The 22,184-nt window shown below is 39.4% G+C and overlaps 1 protein-coding gene across 1 annotated transcript in view; it reads right to left on the bottom strand.

The window, feature by feature from the left end:
• SNW1 (SNW domain containing 1) overlaps positions 1 to 21,452 on the bottom strand; it is a 36,086-nt gene extending 14,634 nt beyond the window's left edge. The window contains exons 1-8 of the mRNA XM_067729157.1: positions 21,372 to 21,452; positions 16,742 to 16,895; positions 12,500 to 12,661; positions 4,829 to 4,924; positions 4,630 to 4,736; positions 3,594 to 3,698; positions 1,254 to 1,323; positions 506 to 571 (exon numbers count right to left, since the gene is read on the bottom strand). Coding sequence (XP_067585258.1) covers positions 506 to 571; positions 1,254 to 1,323; positions 3,594 to 3,698; positions 4,630 to 4,736; positions 4,829 to 4,924; positions 12,500 to 12,661; positions 16,742 to 16,895; positions 21,372 to 21,385 — 774 coding nt within the window. The 5' untranslated portion in view covers positions 21,386 to 21,452. The remainder of the gene's footprint in view (positions 1 to 505; positions 572 to 1,253; positions 1,324 to 3,593; positions 3,699 to 4,629; positions 4,737 to 4,828; positions 4,925 to 12,499; positions 12,662 to 16,741; positions 16,896 to 21,371) is intronic.
• Positions 21,453 to 22,184: the final 732 nt, after the last annotated feature.

The raw sequence follows: 22,184 nt of genomic DNA, 5'->3' as shown, positions 1-22,184 counted from the left end.
TCTTCATGACTCCTGGTAGCTTTGGTGATTAGTACATATAGTTTATACTTGCATTGTTATAAACAGAAACAAGTAATTTAAAAATTAAAGCACTGAATATATCCAAACATTTACTCTGTTTTGTCATATGATTATTTAAATTGGTTTAAATCCTTTCAGGAAGAATTTTAGATATAAATTTGAGTTTTCTAAAGAATACTATCTTTCATTGATATGTTACTTTATTCTACCCTTTCCTTCTCTATATGCTTCCAGTAACTACAATTTACTAGGAGAATCCACATGGTATTCATGTGCCTGGCATACTAACATTTCTATTACATTAAAATAAAAAGAGAAAAGTCACATAAGTTGAGTGTTCCTTCTTGAAAATCTTCAGCTAAATGAGATGCTGAGGTTTCAGCTAAAGGTACCCAGGCTGAAGGTCCTTCCTGGGTGTTTTCCAGGAGGTTCTAAAACTAAGACAAGTTAATTACCTTTTATGATTTTATGACAAGTTAATTACCTTTGCATTTTTCCAGTTTGAAATACAGGGAGGAATCTTCCACTCTTGTTGTTCCTTCACGGTCATCTGAATTGAGAAAAGAGAGGAAGAAGAGACATTTTTAGATTTATAGTCTAGCTAAAAACCGAAGTGCAATCTTTCTCTTCAAAGACAGCTCAGTATACACTACATATGGATGGATTTAGTCAAAGGTCCTAATTCCATTTGTTTGGTGGCACTATATACTATGTTCCCATATCATGGGTTCTAGTAATAACTTTAATATAAAAAATAATCTGTAAATTATTTTTGACAGTTATAAATGCTGGTTAGTATTTTTACATATTTAAACTGATGTGACTTCTTTCAGATGAGAAACTTGTTTTTTTAGTTGGGTAATAAAATATCTAAAAAAAGCCACTTGGACTATGAAGCACAGACCTAATGATCCCAGGTACTTCCTTCCTATAACTATGATAACATTCTTCTTGTCAAATACCAGACCCTTTTCATTCCATTAAATGCAGGGGTTAGGTTAATAATAATAAAACTACTAGCCTATATTTTACATACATTCTCATAGGCACTCTGGAACTGCATATTATAGTCTTGAGTGGGTCCCTATTTGGTCTTGGAAAACAAATTAAAGAAACAATAAGTGTGGTGAAATGTAACTACATAGGCATCTAGACTTTATTCTATGCGAGGTTATTTATAAAATTAGTAATCATGAGTACAAAAAGAGATTTTAAACTAGAGCAAAGATTACCTTTCGGCTAGGAGAATGCATGACAGGTGCAGGAGGAGAAGGTGGTCCCCGGGGAATTTTCTTATTAATCCTGAAGGATAAACCAAAGCACAACCACAGAGTGATACAGATTTTTCCTTTTTAGTTAATATGTCGTCTCCCCTCCTTATTTTTTATTACGTAAAGCTTCAAACAGATACAAAAACAGAGAGTATATAACAAATGTCCACCTATTATATAGCAACGCGTTGAGAAGCTAGAGCTGGTGTATTCAATTAAGAATGTGCAGATTATGACCTGCTGAATGAGGGGCACAAGACACCCACCCAGGGTCCGCAGATAGCTCTCTGAGCATCCAAGCTCCCACTCTGGGGAAGTGAAACACATTGGGTTGTTTCAATTAAAGGTGCAGTTTTAATACACCCACCTGAAGAAGTAGAGTCACAAGATTTATTATTACTTTCAGATCCCAGAAGTGAGGAGTGAGGAATGAGGAAAGAACTGGAGGAAGGATAATCTTCTGTCCTAGGCCACAAGTGAGCGGGAGATGGAGAGCAGCATAGCAATACCTATTACTTATAAGGTAGTTGGGACAGAGGATACTAACTTTTCCTGGGGCTTAACTCTAAGTAGTTATAGTCACCCTTTGGTATCTGAGGAGGATTGGTTCCTCGACGCCTGAGGATACCAAAAGCCGTGAATGCTCAAGTCCTTTATTAAAGTGGCGTAGGGGCTTCCTTGGTGGCGCAGTGGTTGAGAGTCTGCCTGCTGACGCTAGCGGACACGGGTTCGTGCCCGGGTCTGGGAAGATCTCACATGCCACGGAGCGGCTAGGCCCATGAGCCATGGCCGCTGAGCCTGCGTGTTCAGAGCCTGTGCTCCGCAACGGGAGAGGCCATGACAGTGAGAGGCCCGCATACCGCAAAAAAAAAAAAAAAAAAAGTGGCGTACTATCTGCATATAACCTATACACATCCTCCCATATACTTTATTTATTTATTTATTTATTATTATCTTTTTGCGGTACGCTGGCCTCTCACTGTCGTGGCCTCTTCCGTTGCGGAGCACAGGCTCCGGACGCGCAGGCTCAGCGGCCATGGCTCATGGGCCAAGCCGCTCCACGGCATGTGGGATCTTCCCGGACTGGGGCACGAACCCGTGTCCCCTGCATCGGCAGGCGGACTCTCAACCACTGCGCCACCAGGGAAGCCCCTCCCATATACTTTAAATCATTTCTAGATTACGTATAATATCTAATACAATGTAAATGTTATATAAATAGTTCTGGTAGGTGTGGCAAATTAAGTTTTGCTTTTGAGAACTTTCTGGACTTCTTTTTCCTGAATTTTTTTTTACAAACTATTCTTTTGGCCATGCCACGCGGCATGTGGGATCTTAGCTCCCCGACCAGGGACTGAGCCCATGCCCCCTGCAGTGGAAGCACAGAGTACTAACCACTTGACCACCAGGGAAAACCCTCCCAAATATTTTTGATCTGTGGTTGGTTGGAACCACGGGTGCAGAACCTGCAGATACAAAGGGCCAACTATATTTTAAAAGGTTCCCTGGGAAAGGCAAAGTGGGAACTTATGACCGGCATCCTAAACACAAGTCTTAATCTAAATGTCCAGTCTCTAGGTGTGAGCAGGGTTATCATACTGTAAAATGCCTAGGCAGCAACTCAGGAAAAAAAAAGTTGTTTTCCTCAAAAGTTGTTTTTCTCATCACAACCACTCAGCTTCAACAATTATTAAAACACAGCCAACTCTGTCATCATCATTACCCACTTCACCTCCACACTATTAACATCATTTCATCGAGCAATATACTTTTGCCTTCTTAAGAAACAGCTTTATTGAGGTACAACTAATGTACAATTAACTATACATGAAGTGTACAATCTGATTAACTTCTGACACAAGTAAATACCTGTGAAACCATCATCACAATCAACATAGTGAAGATACCCATCACTACCAAAAGTTTCTGCATGCCCCTTTGCCTATCCCTCTTTTTCCTCTCATCGCCTATCCATACTCCCTCCTTCCCAGCAGGCAACCACTGATCTGCCTCCTGTCATTGTAGACTAGTGTGCATTTTCTAGAGTTCTATATGAAAAGAATCATACAGTATGTACTTGTTTGTGTCTCACTTCTTTCACTCAGCATAATTATTTTGAGATTCACCCATTTCACTTTCCTGCACATATTAAATAAAGTTTATTCCTTTTTATTGCTCAACAGTATTCCACGTATAGATGTCTCACGATCTGTTTACCCATTTACATGTTGATATACATTTTCCTCCTTTGATATCTCTTTTTAGGAATAGTGGTTCCTTCTCATGAAACCACCTACTTACTTGAACCTTGGAGGTTCCATCGGATCTTTCTGCATTTCCACCATTCGAATAACTCTCTGTTTAGCTCCAGAGTTGAAAGCCACTCCTTGTTGAGATGGTGTATATCTAAAGAATGTAGATGAAACTAAAGGTATAACCAGTTCAAGTTTTCAATAGGTATTTTTCTTCTATTACAATCCTAAACTGGACTACACTGTCAATTTCTCTCACAAAGTATTAATCGAAAATTGCAACAAAATTTAGGCAGAGCAGATAGCAACAGAGATAAGAGAACTAACAGCAATTCTGAATTATAAGCACAATGTAAACTATAGTTGTATTAATTTGCAAATAATTCATCACAGTCCATTTTGAACCATGGAAGCCACAGTGTTCAATTTCACAGATAAGAGGTCTAGAAAATAGCACCTATTTTGTAAGTCTGCACCTATTTGAGGAAAAAATGCCTCATGATATCCTCAGCAAGCAACTTATAGTTAGTAGTTTTTGACTAAGCATAGGCTGTAAAACAGAAAGAATAATGGCAGCAGTCCTACCAGCTCTCAATTCTCCGTTAATATCTATATATGAATCATCTTTCCACATAAAGATTTAGTTGAGTGAAATCCCTCAAAATTTGGAAGTATTATAAGGATGCCTATTATTATATAAATGATATTAATATATTAATATTTATAGTATACTATTATATTAAATAATTATAATAGTATTATACTACATAATATTTCCAATATACTGTTATATATTATATAAAAATGGAAAACTATAATCATTGTGGTTTGCATCACATACTCTATGTAATTGTTAATTTCGAAAAACAAAAAATGTTTTAAAAATAGCATAATAGCTAATATCTTAAAAGTGGATAGCTTAAAATATTCTGCTTTCAACTGAATGCACAAAGAGTCAATAGGCTTCAAGTCATTTTTCAAAAAACTGCATTTACAGTTGTGACTAAAGATAGTGAAAGAATACCAGGACCCCCAACTACAATCACTTCCAACATGAAACTAAAACCTCCAGGCATGATTCATACCGGATATACTGAGCAGGAGCCAGTTTATCGGCTGCTCGGACTGGCATGGCTGCAGCAACCTTCTGCGATACGGATTTTTCTAAGGCTACCCTTGTCTTTTCTGTTATCTGAAATAAGAAACAACAAATAGAGTGGTTTGAAAGTTAATAAAGATGTAAAACGTCATCTAAAATAATTATATATATCAATTCCCAGTTACCTCTTTAATGGCTTCTTCATCAGGTCTTTGCAGGTCTGGGTCATCTGCATTCATGACTTCTTTGGGAACCAGGTCAGTGTACTTGCTATAAATGACCTAAAATGTTCAAACAAAAGCAGGCTTAAGAAAAGCAAAGAATGAAGAGAAACAACCTCATTAAGTCATTTCAGAAGTCAAAATGTCCTCTCAGCACACTTATAAATTTAGGACACAGATTTTGTCTTTTAGATTTTAAAACCAAGGAAGTTTAAAATATATATACACAAATTGCTGCCCTGGCTATAAAAGTTAATAATTTTCCTCTGACCTCATGCATTTAAATTATTTGAGATCGTCTAATCAAGTCAATGTCCAAATAAATTGTGCCAACAAAACCTTATGCATCAGTGATCCCTATTTTTGAGCCTCACTAGGACTTGAAATTAATGATGATATAAACTGCCTATAGCACCATTATCTTGGATTACAAGCTCACTGGAATTTAAGTCAGGTTACCGAATAATTTCCAAATTCAGGAGGCCTAAAAAATTTCATTGACCTCGCCCTACTTATAATGTTTGTCTTTTACGGCATCAACTCTATTCATAGACTAAGAAAATGAACATATGCCATGGTCAAAAAACCCAGAACACTTTCTTCCATGAAAAAAAAAAATTCTATACACATACCTTATTTTACACTCATTATCCAAATTTAGGACTGTTATCTGATTGGTAGGCCTCTGCCGAACAGAATATTACTGACTTTCATGTCCATCTATCCTTTCGAATACTTCCATAATAACTTACATGGCAGATTTTATAGAAAAACAGAAGTACTGGAAATTTAACAGATAAGCAGCATTCTAGATTTTGCTGCTTGAGTTAGGAATTCTTTGACACACATACAGATAAAGGACAACTTATAAATATGAAAGAAAACCAAATTCCTGGGCACTTGAGATCTTCAGAAATTTTCTGCAGAAGAAAATGTTTACTACTATAAGTCAAAGTCTTATATCAATAATTGCATTCTACCATGACATTCCTTAAAACAGCTTAAAGGAAATGCATGCTATTGCTAATTTCTCACTCCAAACAACAGAGCAAAAAAACTTAATGGCCTATACGACCTGACCTGGCTTTGCCTATAGCTTCAATCTTCCCCTGTACCTCTCGCTCCCTCATTCTTTATGCTTCAGTCACATGGACTCTTCTGTTTTTCAAACACAACCTGCTTTCCCCCAATTCTGGGCCTTTACAGAGTATTGCTCCCGGTTCTTCAATTGGGTTCTCAACCTGAGTCTTCGTTCAAAGGTCAGGTATGCAAGGGGGAGGCCTCCTATGACTACCCTCACTAAAGGAGCAACCCCCTCCCTACCCAATCATTCAGTGTCACAGAACTCTGTTTACTCTCTTCAAAGCACTGCTTACAGTATGAAATTATTAACTACTTTAAATCTTTACCTGTCTTGCCCATTAAAGTAATAACAATTATAATAGGTAACATTTATTAAGCACTTATTTTGTGCCACTGTTCTTCTGCTTTATATATATAAACTAACCTAACTTTCGCATCAACCCTATGAGGTGTGCACAATGATTATACCTACATTATTGATGAGGAATCTCTCATTCATTAAAGTATCTACAGTGCTTCTAACAATGCTTGGTCCCCAGGAGGCATTCAGTCAATAGTTTTTGTACAAATGATTGAATGTGTGACTTTCAGAGATGCTCTATTCTATGCTAAAGGTACATATATTTGGGGCTTGCAGAATGTTCTACATAAGCTGTTGATTTCCTGGAAAAACTGTATCATGACTATAGACTGAAATCTCTAGCTTGTTTTTCTCAGGAATAAGAAAAGGGATCAGGTAAGAAATGTAGATAATTTACCACAAAACATGTCTATTGATATGGGAGCTACTAGTGTCACCATCCTCTCAGAGTGTTCATTTTGGAAGGGACCCTAAAGCTTACTCCAGTGAGAAAAGCAAGGCTCAGTGCGTTAAGATCACACAGCTTGTAGCTGACCTCAAAAGTTTTACTTCTTGGGCTTCCCTAGTGGCGCAGTGGTTAAGAATCCGCCTGCCAATGCAGGGGACATGGGTTCAAGCTCTGGTCAGGGAAGATCCCACATGCCGCAGAACAACTAAGCCCGTGCGCCACAACTACTGAGCCTGCGCTCTAGAGCATGCGAGCCACAACTACTGAGCCTGCGTGCCGCAACTACTGAAGCCTGCGTGCCTAGAGCCCATGCTCTGCAACAAGAGAAGCCACCACAGTGAGAAGCCCACGCACTGCAATGAAGAGCAGCCCTGGCTCGCCACAACTAGAGAAAGCCTGCATGCAGCAACAAAGACCCAACGCAGCCAACAATAAAAATAAATTAAAAAAAAAAGTCTTACTTCTTTTCAGTATGGAAAAAATCTATATCATAAGAATTAAAAGTTATATAACAGTCTCTAGAAAATAATACCAAGACTATGAAGAGTTAATTACTTTTACACAGTAATTGCTACAGGAAGGGATTCTACTCCCTGGTAGTCGTATATACTCAACATAAAGTCTCAATACTAATTTAGCATACAAGAGCCATTTGCTGCTTCTTATTTGGGTATTCCAAAGTTAATAACCCTTTAAATGAGCATCAGTAAGATTCTAGCATTTCACAAAGCTGATGAAGGACATCTGAAGAGCAAGATTCCTCCATGGTATTAACTATAAAACCCCCAATTTTTATTGCCTGAGAATCAAATGTGCTGAAGAAACTCAGTATATCTCAGGGGGCAAAGGGGCTGGGGAGGATTATCCGAAAAATTACAATATACCTTCCAAGGTATCAGGAGCACAGATGAGTTTTGTGAGCAAGATAAAGTAATAACTCATCTATGAAACAGAAGTTTTTTATTACTGAAAACTGGCAAAGGATTGGATTGACTAAAAGGATAAGCTTGTCAGCATAGCTACCATTTCAGAGGTAGAGAAAGAAAACACTGTCTTTATAGACATAGTTCGTGAAATCCCATGAACAAGGTAATAACATACAATTTATCTTGGGGTTAAGGTTGTTTGGAGTTTTTTGGGGGGCGCTGAGGGGTTGAAGGCATTCTTTTAGGCAATATCATGTATGTAACATTTCCTATTTAATAATTTCAGAAGGAAAAATGTAAACACCAGGCTTTTTATTTCAAGATTTATGACTGAAGTCACAACTGGAAAAAAAAAAGGATTTAGTTCTATTGAGATTTACTTAAAAATTTTTTTCTCCTTCCCAATTTTGTATTACCATTAAGTCTTGTACACAGTATTTACTTTACATTTAGAGAGATCAATCGCCTTAGACTTGCCCTAGAATATTATCCCTTGGAACCTTTCCTTGTTCACCTCTTATACCTACAGCTAGTATTTTCCATTCTTGCTCTTTCACTATTAATATTTCAGTGAGAAGTCCCTGGTTTCTGAAGAATGCCAGATCCCTCTGATACAAATCAGAAACCACTGCAGTATAGCGCAAATTCAATAATCCAATAAGCCATTTTCATCCTATGTCAAGGACCTTGCATATCAGCATTCTGAATGACAATGAATTTTTAAAAAATCTCATTTTGTGCATTTAATAGCCAATTCCCACTTCTAAAACAGGAAAATCAGTGGTTTTAACACAGGGCAATGCTAACGCCTCCAACTCCCCTCCCAGGGCCTATGAAAATATGTGAGATGTTTCTGTTTAAGACAATGGTGGGGGCGGCAGGAGGGGGCACTACTGGCATTTAATAGGTAGTGCCAGTTATGTTAAACATAATACAATGCTCAAGACAGTCCCAAACAATCAAGAAGTGTCCCTCTCCTCTAAATGCCAATGCATAGTTAATGCTGAATTATTACATGCAGTCTAGAACTTCATGCATTAATACATCCACTTTTTAAAATAACGTATTAATTAAATTTGTATAAGGAATTCAAGTGTATATTCCAGGGTATAAAGTCCAGCAAGGAAATACATCCATCATAAACAATGTTAGAATACTCCAGGTAGTCACTCTCTTCAGTATCTTTCCTCTCAACTCATTGAGTGCCCTATTCTTTTTTTTTTAATCTTCATTGTGGTTATTTATTATGATTTTTTTTAAGCAGTCTTAGGAGCAGTTTTCAGAGCAGTTTTCGGTTCACAGCAAAATTAACAGGATGTAGAGAGATTTCCTATATACCCCACACATGTACAGCCTCCCCATTACAGTCAGGGTTAGTATGAACCTGAGAGTGGTACCCCTATAAACTACTAGTCTAGGGTTCATTTCCAGTGGCTGATTTCTAGGCAAACATGTAAGGCTTTTACTGTGTAACGAACAATACTATGGAGACCTTATTTGGCCAGAATACTGAAATCCAAAAATAAACAGTTCAGTTTTAACATTTCTACTCTACTTTCAATACAAAAGAATCACCAATATACATGTAAAATGGGCTAAAACTGTATTTCATTCAAAATTACACATCCTGTCAAAGTCAAATTATTGTCCTAAAATGCTGCTCTTTCCTAATAAATGAGAGGAGAGGTAGCAAATACCGATAAAGCATAGTTATTATTCCAGAGAAGGAGAGGTGCACCAAAACAAAGGTGAATGAAGTCCTTCATGGCCCAGGGTAAATTTCCAGTATATGCCCTGCAAGTATAGGGACCTATTTTTCCTTTTGCAGGAGTGGATCATGCTTCCTTAGTGGCTTCAGGAAAAGTGGCTTTCTGTTATTCAATAAATATTGCTATAATACCTCCAACAAACACTTCTGAATGCCTGTGTGTCAAGCTGTCAGGCACTAAGTTAGGTGCCAAAGAGGAAAATGAAAAGATATAAGCTCTGTACTCAAGGAGCTCTTAGTCAAATGACATAGAACATTGTTAGTGAATGGATAACTACAACAAAAGGATAATTGCAACAAAATGGATAATTACAACTGCTACTTTATAGTAAACACAGGGAATAGGGAGGAAGGACACCCAGTCTAGCTAGGGAGGATCAGGGACAGTATCCTGGAATAGTGAAGAGCGAGTTGCGACTTGAAAACAATAGAATTTAGCCAGAAAAAAGAATAGGGAGACGGCTTTCCCCAGCATCGGAGGGCACCCAGGGGAAGCTCCCAAGGCAAGAACGAATGTGCCATAATAGGGGAGCTGCAAGAAGTTCCTCATAGCAGACATTCATAGGGAATGCCTGCAAGTTTCTTCTTCTTTAACAACCACCTGTTATGGTGATTATTTTGTATTGAAAATAAATAGAACGGCTAAAACTGGACTCTTTATTTTTGGATTTCAGTATTCTGGTCATGAAAGTTGATGCTAGGCTAGAAAGGTAAGCAAGGGGTCAAGTGTGCTGTAAGGTGCTTGGCTGGTTCTTATCCTGAAGGCTATGGAAATATTTTAAGTGTGCATGCTTGTATGTGTTTTTGTGGGGGAGAGAGGGAGAGAAACAGAAAAACGTGAATGACTGTTTCTTCAGGCAGGCAAGACAAATGCCAAGGAGATGGGTTCAGACTCTGCTGCAGTAAATTAAGCAAGAAAAAATAAGCGTCTGAACTAAGTAGCAAAGAAGGGACAATACTAGAGAAATGTTAAGGAAATAAGATAAATCATGGTGACTAACAGATGGAGGGTCTGAGGGAAACACAAAAGAATGGAATGATTGTTAAGCAAAGGCTTTTTAGAGAACATACTGGCATTATGTGTCACATTTGAAATGTGAATATCCTTTGACCCAATGCATAGACTACTAAGAATTTATTTTACACAAATACTCATGTGCAAAAAGATGTTTATATATGGATCTTGAATATAGCACTGTATGCAAAACTAAAAAATTGGAAACCACTAATGCTTAGAATATCTATATAGATTTTTCTTAATGAAAATCTTCAAAACATCTTAAGTAAGAAAAAAAAAAGCGTCTATGGGAGTTATGAGAATTAAAATCTCATTCATGTAAAAAAAGGATGTGTATGTTTGAGTGTGTACGTGTGTGTGTATATATGTAAAGTGGGAATACATGTAAAGTTGAGGTTACAAAGAAAAGGGGAAGGGACGAGATCCAGGATACACTAGAATACACCTGGCAAGATTAGGTTTAGATAGGAGAAGAGATTTGTTATGGAGACAAAAGGAATAGTCAAGACAAAAAGACACGTGCAGGATAAAGAAAGCTACAATTTTCTTCCAATAGCCTTATCTGCAAACAGATGGGGAGTCGCCTATTAAACTGAGGGGGGATGGAGAGGAGTAGGAGCTAAGCTTGGAGGAACATCAAGACAGCTCTGCTGAAACCTGAGATACAAATTTGCATGACTGCATAATTGTTTTCCCCAAAAACTAGCAGCCATAACGGAGGAGCAAAGGATGGTTTATCATTAGTGCTGTCTTACAGGGTAAAATGAAAATGTTTGGGAGAGAGAGAAGCAAAGGACAGGTAGTGAAGGTTCTCAAGTACCTTCCCCAATATCTTCAATTCTGAAGAGCCCTTTTACCTCCAAAATACTCCAAATACTTGGAGTATTTATTAAAAAAAACCAAACTAGGTCTTAAAAACAGTTCCTTGGCTCTGAGTGTGGCTGCTCTGTGATGAGATTATTTTAAGTAAACTTCATTTTTGGTCTTTGGATTACTTTGTAAGCAGGGCCATCCTAAAAGTAGCAAGTGTCAGTTTTGTACTTAATCGAGGGAGAAAGAAGTTTATATGATTAATTCTATTCAAATGAACCATTAAAATAATTAAGTATCTATGTACTCTTTTTTTTTTTTTTTTTTTTTTTGTGCGGTACGCAGGCCTCTCACTGTTGTGGCCTCTCCTGTTGCAGAGCACAGGCTCCGGACGCGCAGGCTCAGCGGCCATGGCTCACGGGTCCAGCCACTCCGCGGCATGTGGGATCTTCCCGGACTGGGGCACGAACTGGCGTCCCCTGCATTGGCAGGCAGACTCTCAACCACTGTGCCACCAGGGAAGCCCAGTATCTATGTACACTTTAAGTACATGGAAGAGAAATAGAAGACTATACACAAAACTAAATTTAATTTTTTTAGGGTGCTAGGATTGTAGATTTTAAAAAATTTGCTAGCCTTTAAAAAAGTTAGTACTATAAAAGAATTGTTTTTAATATACAGTGCTGTATGTCAATTATATCTCAATAAAACTAGAAGGGAAAAAGAAGAACTGTTTTTTAAATGTAAAACAAATACATAAAAACCCTTAAGTAGGGTTCCCCTGGTGGCGCAGTGGTTGGGAGTCCGCCTGCCGATGCAGGGGACGCGGGTTCGTGCCCCGGTCTGGGAAGATCCCACGTGCCGCGGAGCGGCTGGGCCCGTGAGCCATGGCCGCTGAGCCTGCGCGTCCAGAGCCTGTGCTCCGCAGCGGGAGAGGCCACAACAGTGAGAGGCCCGCGTACCGCAAAAAAAAAAAAAAAAACCCTTAAGTATACATAACCTATCATCAATTTGGGGAATTTCAAAGGAAAAAGTCATTGCTGTTATGAAGTCATATTATATTGTTCATATTGTTATGAAGTCATCTTCAGTTAGCCTAAGTATACGTCACTGTTACTTTTAACATAAACTAAATGGCCAGATTTATCATTTTTCATACAATTAAAAAAACTCCTCACAAAATATTTATCAATGGGGAAAAAAAATCAATGAGAGGGTTACCTTGTCTTTTGACTGTCCCTGTCGAGCAATTGCATCATACTTAATTTTTCCTTCAGCATCCACCTGAATGGCCAGTGCATTTGACATTTTTTTCTTTCGTCCCATATCCAGGGGATACTGGGCCACGTGGATCTCTGGAAAAGCACCTCCATCTCCAAAATCCTATATATTAAAAAGAAATAAAAAGAATATTTAATAGTAGTTTGAGATTTAAGATATATTCACTTATTGAACAAATAACCATTGAGCCCTTATTATGCTAGATGCTACAGAAATGGCAGTAAACAAAACAGAGGTCTCTGACCTTGTGGAGTGTGCATTTTAGTGGGCAAAGATATAAAAAGCATAATTTTTGGCTTGTGATAAATGCCTTGAAAGCAATAAAGGGACTGGGAAGAGGGGCTATTTTCTTTATTACATATTTTTAAAATTTATTAATTTATTAACTTATTTTAGGCTGCATTGGGTCTTTGTTGCTGCGCGCGGGCTTTCTCTAGTTGCGGTGAACAGGGGCTACTCTTCCTTGCAGTGTGCGGGCTTCTCATCGCGGTGGCTTCTCTTGTTGCTGAGCATAGGCTCTAGGTGCGCAGACTTCAGTAGCTGTGGCTCGTGGGCTCTAGAGTGCAAGCTCAGTAGTTGTGGCGCACAGGCTTAGTTGCTCTGCAGCATGTGAGATCTTCCCAGACCAGGGCTCGAACCCGTGTCCCCTGCATTGGCAGGCGGATTCTTAACCACTGTGCCACCAGGGAAGTCCCAAGAGGGGCTATTTTTAATAGTGTGGTTGGGATAACCTTTGTGAAGAGGTAACATGAGCTAAAGCCTGAATGATGAGAAATCAGTCGTGGGAAAATCTGAAGGAAGCATTTTCTAGGCAGATTATACAGCAAGTGTGAAGGCCCTGCTGCAAGAACGAACTTGGCATGTTCCAGGAAATGAGTGTCCATTGGGGCTGTAGCTTACTGAGGGCAGAAGAGCAGACATATAGGTGATAAGTCTGCATGGTGGACAAACACCAGATCACGAAAGGGCTTCTAGACCATGGCAAGGATGTGGATTTTATGTACATGACAGGAAGAAATTAAACAAAATGTTTAACATAAGGAAAAGATTTTTCATTTTAGCATACATAATTTTCTTAGTGAAGGACAGGTCACACATGCTATAGGTAGAGCAAAAATGTAAAGTATTAGGGAGTTCCCTGGTGGCCTAGTGGTTAGGATTCCGGGCTTTCACCACTGTGGCCCAGGTTCAATCCCTGGTCGGGGAACTGAGATCCCGCAAGCTGAGCAGCACAGCCAAAAAAAAAAAAGTATAGAATTATATTTCTTCTTCAGATTTTAACAACATCTTATTTATTCAGTGTTCCATGAGAAGCAAATAAATAGGAAGGACCCAGAAATGAGTTTACCACATTTCTAACGATGATTATACAATTACTTAGAAGAGAATTAAGACTTCTAAAGTAGAATAAGCTAAGTCTGTCAATGAAGTTTAATATTACAAAAATGTATATCATCAAATTAATATATGAATATCAAATATAATTTAAATAGTTTTGTTAAATTTAATAATACTTGCCTACACATATATTCTCATTTAATTCTTGTAGTTCAACACCTCATATTTTCATATGGAAAAAATTCAAGTTTAGAAAAGTTAAAAGTGATTTTTCCAAGGTCTCATGGATAGCTATGAGGACCTGAACCCAGATCTTTTGACTCCAAAAGTTGTTAAATTTTTTACTAAACTGAAATACCCTGACTCAAAAAAAGGCAAATCATTTCACTAAGAAATGAGAGAAAAAATATATTAATATTAATCATTTAGAGGGGGTTTGATGGAAAAAAATTATGAAAATAGCCACTTTTATATGATCTCCTCCTTCAAGAAATATTCCATTAGATCCTGGATATGTGATTTTCTAGGTACAACATGCTTACTTGCTAAAGAAAGGTTTGACATTTTTTAAAACAAACAATAAAGCTAAAGGAGATGTTTTCTTGTAAATTAGGCAGAAAATAGTTAAGGTATTCCCAAGAAAGGTACTACCTGTAGCCAGGCCATCAATCTGACATGGGCTCAGATTTACTAGAGTTCTTCAACTATAATAAGCACTTCAAGACTGTAGATGTGGCATTACGTGGTCATAAAGCTTGCCAGAAAAATCATAGCTTTTACTTTAAAAACTAGAACAAGATGCTTTCTTCCACAGAACTTTCACTCTCCTCAAGAAGCACTCACAGTATTTCTATTAGCTGGCCATTTTGGTTTGATTTTCAAATAAAATGTTCTGCTCCACCAGGATATATGACACTTTTGATAGTCAAGTAAGATTTTAAAAGCTAATAGTACCTGAATGTCCTGATGCTGAAATGCAAGTAAGGATGAGATTTCTACTGTAGGTAAAATGATGCCTGCCACCCCACCCTAATCTATCGAGAGGCCAAAAGTAGAGCATCTGTAATCCCTAAAAAGAAACACTCAAGCCTTCTGTTAGATAATGACAAGTTCTGTCTTTCTTGCCACAGATAAGACGGCATCACAGCTTCCTTGATATCTTTTATTTTGCTCTGCTTCTCACAAATTACATTATCAGTGAAAACAAAAGCAACAACAACAAAAATCCCATCATAAGTGTGGTAAGACTGGCTTTCACACACTAGAATTAATAAGGACCAGAGGACCGCTGAACAAAAATCAACCAGAGAAACAAAAAAATCACCAGGGTATATGTTAGGAGAAGACATGATCTCCTTAGTTGAGTGTTCTTCTAGGCTGTACAAAGAGTTTGGTAGGGCAGGGGTAATGACAAACATGAGAGAGGCTGAGAATACAGTTGCCTTTTTATAGGTGCTAAGCAACATATTTCAATCCACTGAATACTTAGTTCACTATGATCACCACTTGCAGGCATATGAAAAAAAGCTAAGGACACTTGGCTCTTCCCATTTGTAAAGTAAAATTATAACCATATAAAGACAGAACACGACAAAGTGATAAAATGAAAATAACTGGGTACAAACATGAATAGGCACAGAGGTTTTCAATAGGGCAGGTATATCCCTTGGGAATTGGAGGAGGAAAATCTGCAGGTGTCAGAATGAATACAGGGAGATGGAGAACAGGAAGCAGCTTGGAGGAGGAAAGTCTCAAATGTCTGCGTTTCTCCCTAGATTAAAAAAAAGGTGATCAAGCATGGGCAGTATGCCCTGGAATTAGGGAAAGGAATACGCACTGAACTGACGCACAAGATCCTGTGAATAGGTGCTGCCAAAAAAGTTTGTTCTTTGGGAACAAGCTAGAGATATAAAAAGATCATTTCAGATTCCTCCTTCTCCCTCACTGCCTCTGAATCAACCAACAAATTCTGTCTCTTATACCTTCCCCCAAATTTATCTAATCTGTATGTTAGGATATATTAACATTCTCAAGTTGAAGATAAGAAAACAGATGAAGAGAGCTTAGGACCTGTCCAGGGTCACACAAAGAGTAAGGAACAGGGCTTCCCTGGTGGCGCAGTGGCTGAGAGTCCACCTGCCGATGCAGGGGACGCGGGTTCGTGCCCCGGTCTGGGAAGATCCCACATGCCGCGGAGCAGCTGGGCCCGTGAGCCATGGCCGCTGAGCCTGCGCGTCCGGAGCCTGTGCTCCACAACGGGAGAGGCCACAGCAGTGAGAGGCCCGCGTACCGCAAAAAAAAAAAAAAAAAAAAAAAAAAAAAAAAAGAGTAAGGAACACAGCTATAATGCAAAACAATTAATTTTAAAAAAAACCTCCTTGTCAATGGTCTATCCACTATACCAACAGGAAGAAATCAGAAAAGGAAACGCTGCTGGAGTTTTCCCTGGAAGAAAGTTGTTTCTTCAGGGTGATGCGGCATTGTGCATGAAGGGGAGAGGGAGGGGAAGGCACCTGAATGTGAAACCATTTTTCATCTTTTTCCTCTTACTTTCCCATTATTTTCCATATACTATAATCCCCCCCCCAAACATAAAGGGTTTGTTAGTTTCTTCTGTACATAAGTAACAGTTTGACATAAGAATAGACATAAATTGTACACTTTTTCAGTGATCATAAAGCAGTGAGAATAAGCAAGAAGAAAAAGCTCAATCTTCTGAGGGAAGTACATGTCTTGAGAGCTCACAACCAGAATTTCTATCATACTGACATTCATATGCAGAAGTTCTAGGGTTTAAACTTATTTTACAAAGGTGCTATAATAATTTTCAGCACAATTATTTACCTCTAATAACCGAGGTATCCAGCCTTTCCGGTACCCGTATGGGGGAGGTTCTCTTCGGGAGGAGACCAGTGAGGTCTGTCGTGATCTCTGCGATCTTGCTTTTTCTTCAGCCTCAAGCTGGTCCTGAGATAGCTGAGTAGGTGCAGGTAAAAAGCTATAAGCAAAGATAATAAAAGTCAGAATTTTAAAAACTCTTATATTTGATTATTGCAATTTGGCCATCAGACACTATTTTCCTGTAATACTTTTTCCTTTGAGCAAAAGAACAAACTTTCCAATGATTTATGGCAGGATTATCAGTCATTTTATTATGCCTGGAAAGAAATAAGTACTAACAGACATACAGTAAAAATATCTGACCAGGATGCAGGCAACTGGTGCCCAGAATAAAAAATTAACAGATATTTCACATAATAAACCATTGAGTTTTTATGCTTCCACCTTTCTTTTCTTACAATAAGTAAATTTTCTCAATTACCAAGGGGTCAACTCTTTAGTATATGGTTTTCTTAGTGTCTTTACTAGTCTTTTACTCCTTATTTTTAACTATTTTACTCTTATGCTTCCTACTTTTAACTATTTTAGCATCAATACAAAAAAATAATTAGCACTGAATGTAGCAAAGAGGTGGATAAAAAAAGAAAACACGAGTTGCACATTTCAGTGTGTTTTCCCAAGGTATCTAGTTTAGAATGGAATTTAAAATTTAAGAGGTCAAAGATCCAAAGCAGAAATTCTAAAGATGTAATTTGGTACTCTTGAATCAAAGCAGCCTTTCTACTAAACCATTCTTAACTTTTAAGTATGATAAATGTTATTATAGAGATATCCCAAAGTACCACAAAAGGATTCCAGTATATGAATAATACATTTAATGGAAAAGTTAAGGTTCCTTTGTGATTCTTGACTAGTAAGAATATGTGAATAGGGCTTCCCTGGTGGCGCAGTGGTTGAGAGTCCGCCTGCCAATGCAGGGGACATGGGTTCGTGCCCCTGTCCGGGAAGATCCCACATGCCGCGAAGCAGCTGGGCCCGTGAGCCATGGCCGCTGAGCATGTGCGTCCGGAGCCTGTGCTCCGCAACGGGAGAGGCCACAACAGTGAGAGGCCCGCGTACCTCAAAAAAAAAAAAAAAAAAAAAAAGAATATGTGAATAAGCAGTACAGCTTATTTATTCAAAAATATTTAGTGGTTGCTGGGGTGCAGGTACTGTGTTAGGTAGGCAATGAGATGATGAACAGAAAAAGACAGCTGAGTCTTGCAGGGGAGAGAGACAATCAAAATCACACAAATCCATAGTAATCCACTTACTAAGTGATAAGAAAAAGTACAGAGTGTTATGACAGCGTATGTCAGAGGGCTCTAATCCAGTCTGGCGGGTCAGGTAATGTGATGGCTAAGAACTCAAGAGTTCAAATCCTACCTATGCCACTCACTAACCTGGATTAGTTGTTTACCTCTCTGAACCTCAGTTTTCTCATCTGTAATGACAGACCATAAGATTACCTATCTCACAGAGCTGTAATAAGTATTAAATGACAGTACCCATGAACCACTTGGCACGGTGTCTAAATACCATTCAATATGTGTTCCATAAATATTTGATTATGTGGAGCTGTTCCCCAATTCCCCCAGTTGGGTCAGTTGCCCAAACTAACCACCCATGCTCTCACAAGACCCTCTATGTATCATTATTACAATATCTACCTTATTTACTGCTATCATCTATTTATTTACCTTTCTTTCTCTCATTAGACTGTAGGCAACTTGAGGGCAGGAATCACGCCTTTTGTTTCTTTTATTCCTAACTCTCTACGCATTGGCTAGCTAGCTCACAGCAGGGCCTACTTCAATGTTGGCAAAAGAAATATATTCACTCTTCTCTTTGCACTCATTTTTATGTTACTTGTTCCTTTAAACAAGCCATCTCGGGATCTTTACATTTGCTTTCCCACTGCCATAAAGTAGTCTATTTACTTATTAAGAAAACTCTTCCCCAGATTTTTTAGTGCTTGCTTCTTAGTATTCATTGGCCCTGCTCAATTATACCTCCCAACAGCTGTCACATTACCACCTTGTCCAAAACAGCATTCCACCCCACACTTTGAGTCACTCTCTATCCCTTTATTTGTATTTTATTCTTAGTACTTACTACCTGAACTTGCATTACTGATTTGTTTACTCCTGCAGTCTGTCTTCCCTAGAATATAAGTTCCGTGAGGATAAGAGGTTTGCCTGACTGATTCAATACTGTAAAACCAACCCTAGCCTGACACATGGTAGACTTTCAACACATGCGATTTAATAACTGGATGAATGGAGTCAAACATTTTGGGCTTATACCACAGTTGTTTTCAGTAAACCATGTATACCCAATACATAGGAGGGATACAAAGACAGTAACAAGCCAAAATATTTACTTATGTTTCATTTCTCTTGTCTTTACCTTCTGTTGGAAGAACCAGTCAGTAAAATGATCAAAAGGCAGAGTTTGGACAAACCAGTAAACACAAAATCTGGCCTGGATTATGATTAGAACACACCCTAGCCTTCCAGGGGGTCTTAATTTTGTTGTTCCCTGTAAAGGATGATATTCCCATGAGGTACACTCCTATGGTGGGGGTGGGCTGCATAAGCCAGCAGAAAGTCTACCTCAGTGTTTCTCAACTGGGAGCAAAATATCTACAATGTAGACATTTGACAATGTCTGGAGACATCTTGATTGTTAGAACTTGGGAGGTAGGGGGTAGAAAGGGGTTTGGAGTTTCCACTGGCATCTAGTGGGTAGAGGCCAAAGATGCTGCTAAACATCTTAATATGCGCAGGACAGTCCCAAACAAGAATGAATTATCCAGTCCAAAACATCAGTAGTGCCACTGTGGAGACATCTTAGTCTATCCTTTCCCCTTTACTAAAGTAAGCGTATTAAATGCAAGTGATATTATTAGATACATAACCTTAAACACACGAGTTTAGAAAGTTAAATCAGTATGACTTTAAATCTTTAGTTAGTAACACCAGGACTGTAACACATCAGCATGTCCAGCCCCTGCTGTTAAGAATCCCTGGCAGATTTCAGAGATAACAGTTCACCTGGAAACTTGAGACCATCTCTAGAAACCAAATTAGCTAAAACTCAACAAAATCTGAAAGCTATGTAAGTCAAGCTATTTAAAGACTGCACTCTGCCCCTGCAATTTTAAGGAAAAAAAAAATAATTTTTTGGTCACGCCACACAGTTCCCCCAACCAGGGATCGAACCCGCGTGCCCTGCATTGGAAGCGCTGAGTGTTAACCACTGGACCACCAGGGAAGTCCCTGCCACTGCACTTTTAAGCACACAATACCCACAATATCTCTGATATTTTTCCTTTGTGTCCTTTTCCAATTCCACCTTTTCCACAAAGCCTTTCCTCATAACTTGACTAGTCTTTGTCACACTTCTCCCATCTGGAGAGCACTGAATCAAATGTTTGCTGCCTGCAACATTTACTAAAGAACACGCTCCATTTCATTCAGCTCATTCCATCTAATTCTTTTTGCACTTAAGGTTAGTACTACACAATAAGCATTCTGTGTGGTTCTTTGTTTCATATCTGTATGCCTTGTACCCCATCTTCCCTGCAGCCAAAGACTGTCAGATTTCCTTCTGTATACACACAAGCCCTAGGATAGAGCAAGGCATCCAAAAGTAATTCCCAAAAGAATTTTCTCATTCAAATATGTTTAGGATTCATAACTGTCATCAGCCAGGAAAAACGTATGTGAGAATGAAGGGTGTTTAGGGAACTCAAGCGTATGTACTAACGTGGTCACTTTCTTTACCCTCTGTAACACTCAACTTTTCCTGTTGCGTTCGTTCGCATGGAAAGTTTTTCTATTTAGATGGGGCAGCAAGGTCGACAACTAACAGGAGTTACGTAACTCCTTGGAATCTCCCCCTTAAGCATCTTTCTCTTAAAGGCGGGGACCACTTTACTTGCGGTTGCCAAGGCAACCGGGACAGCAAAAATCCGAAGTGGTTCCATCTACGGGAAGAAATTCTAAGGCCCAAAGTTAAAGTGCGGAGCAGCGGCGCGAATTAGTAGACAGCGGCCAGTACTATGGCTGATTTTAAATCTCCGTTCAGTGCCGCGCCCCCACCTTTTTTCCCCCGGGAATCCTTGTTTAGGGACAGAGACAGGAGAGAGACTTCGGCAGGCGAAGGGCAGTAAGCCAGGCGGTCGCCTCCCACCCGCTTCACTCTGCCAAGACAAATAAGCCACTGCCCTCCACACTCCCATCGCGCCCACCCGAGCCGCGGACCCGAGGGAGCTCTCTCCACACCCCCAAGATGCTTAAGCGAAAACACATGCAACTCCTCGGCATCTTAAGCCAGAGAACTATTCCCCACGCCGCGGCTTTCGGTCCTAGTGAGGGGGCGAACTCAACCCGGGAAGCCGCTCAGGAAAGACCCCAGCTTCGGCTAGGCCTAGTCGCCCCGGCGGCCGGAGAGAGGGCCTAGCCGTGGCCTCGGCCTCTGTCGCTCTGTGACCCGGGCCGGGTTACTGCCCGGAGAGTGTGGGAAGAGAAATGAAAAAGGTGGGTACTCCCAAACCCTTCCGTATCGAGGACCCAAATCAACAACTCACCTGGTGAGCGCCATCTTCTTCCGCTTCTTCCAGCGCGAGCGACAGCACCGCGGGGCGGGTCTTTCCCGGTAGAGAGGTGGGGAAAGGACGGAGCGCGCGGTGCGCAGGCGCCCTTGCCGAATGGCCTTCTGGGATTTGTAGTTCTTGGAACAAGACTACAATTCGGTTCTCTTCTAACTGGAGTTATCCCGGGATAAGCGCTTCAGTTAAGAAAAAGCAAATGCATCTTTTCCACTGTGACACGATAGAGCGTTCTCTAGGCAAAATACTAACGAAGTTGAGATGCTTTTTAAGTCTCTTTATTTTATTCTACACTTAATCACATTTTCCTTGTTGGGGTCCCAAGTACGAAAGCCTTCCGTGGGCGGCAACGTTAAATAAAAGAGTGGGAAATCGTGAGACTGTCGAATGCAGAATTATTGGACGCTGTGAAAACATTCACACTCAAAAATTTTTACACGCTTTCTTTCTCCACACTCCACCTCCAAAACACTCTCCGGGGGGGAGGTATTGTGTGATCCTTAGTAAGTTACCTTTAGAACACTCCTTATGTGCATTATGTATGTATGTTTTTATATACGTAAGTGTTTTAGATAGATTGTCTTTTACATAGATTATGGATTAAACACAGTCTTTGATGAAGTGATAGGATACATGAAATCTGCTTCAAAATATTGGGGAGAGGGAGGTGGGTGGAATATACTGTAGATGAAACAAGAATAGCTATGAGTTTTGATCACTGTTGAGGCTAGATAATGGGGAAATGGATATTTATTATATTATTCTCTCTACTCTTGTATACGTTTGAAATCT

Source organism: Pseudorca crassidens, chromosome 1, assembly GCF_039906515.1.
Source record: "Pseudorca crassidens isolate mPseCra1 chromosome 1, mPseCra1.hap1, whole genome shotgun sequence".
Classification (NCBI taxonomy): Eukaryota; Metazoa; Chordata; class Mammalia; order Artiodactyla; family Delphinidae; genus Pseudorca; species Pseudorca crassidens.
This window is presented reverse-complemented; position numbering and strand designations above follow the sequence as displayed.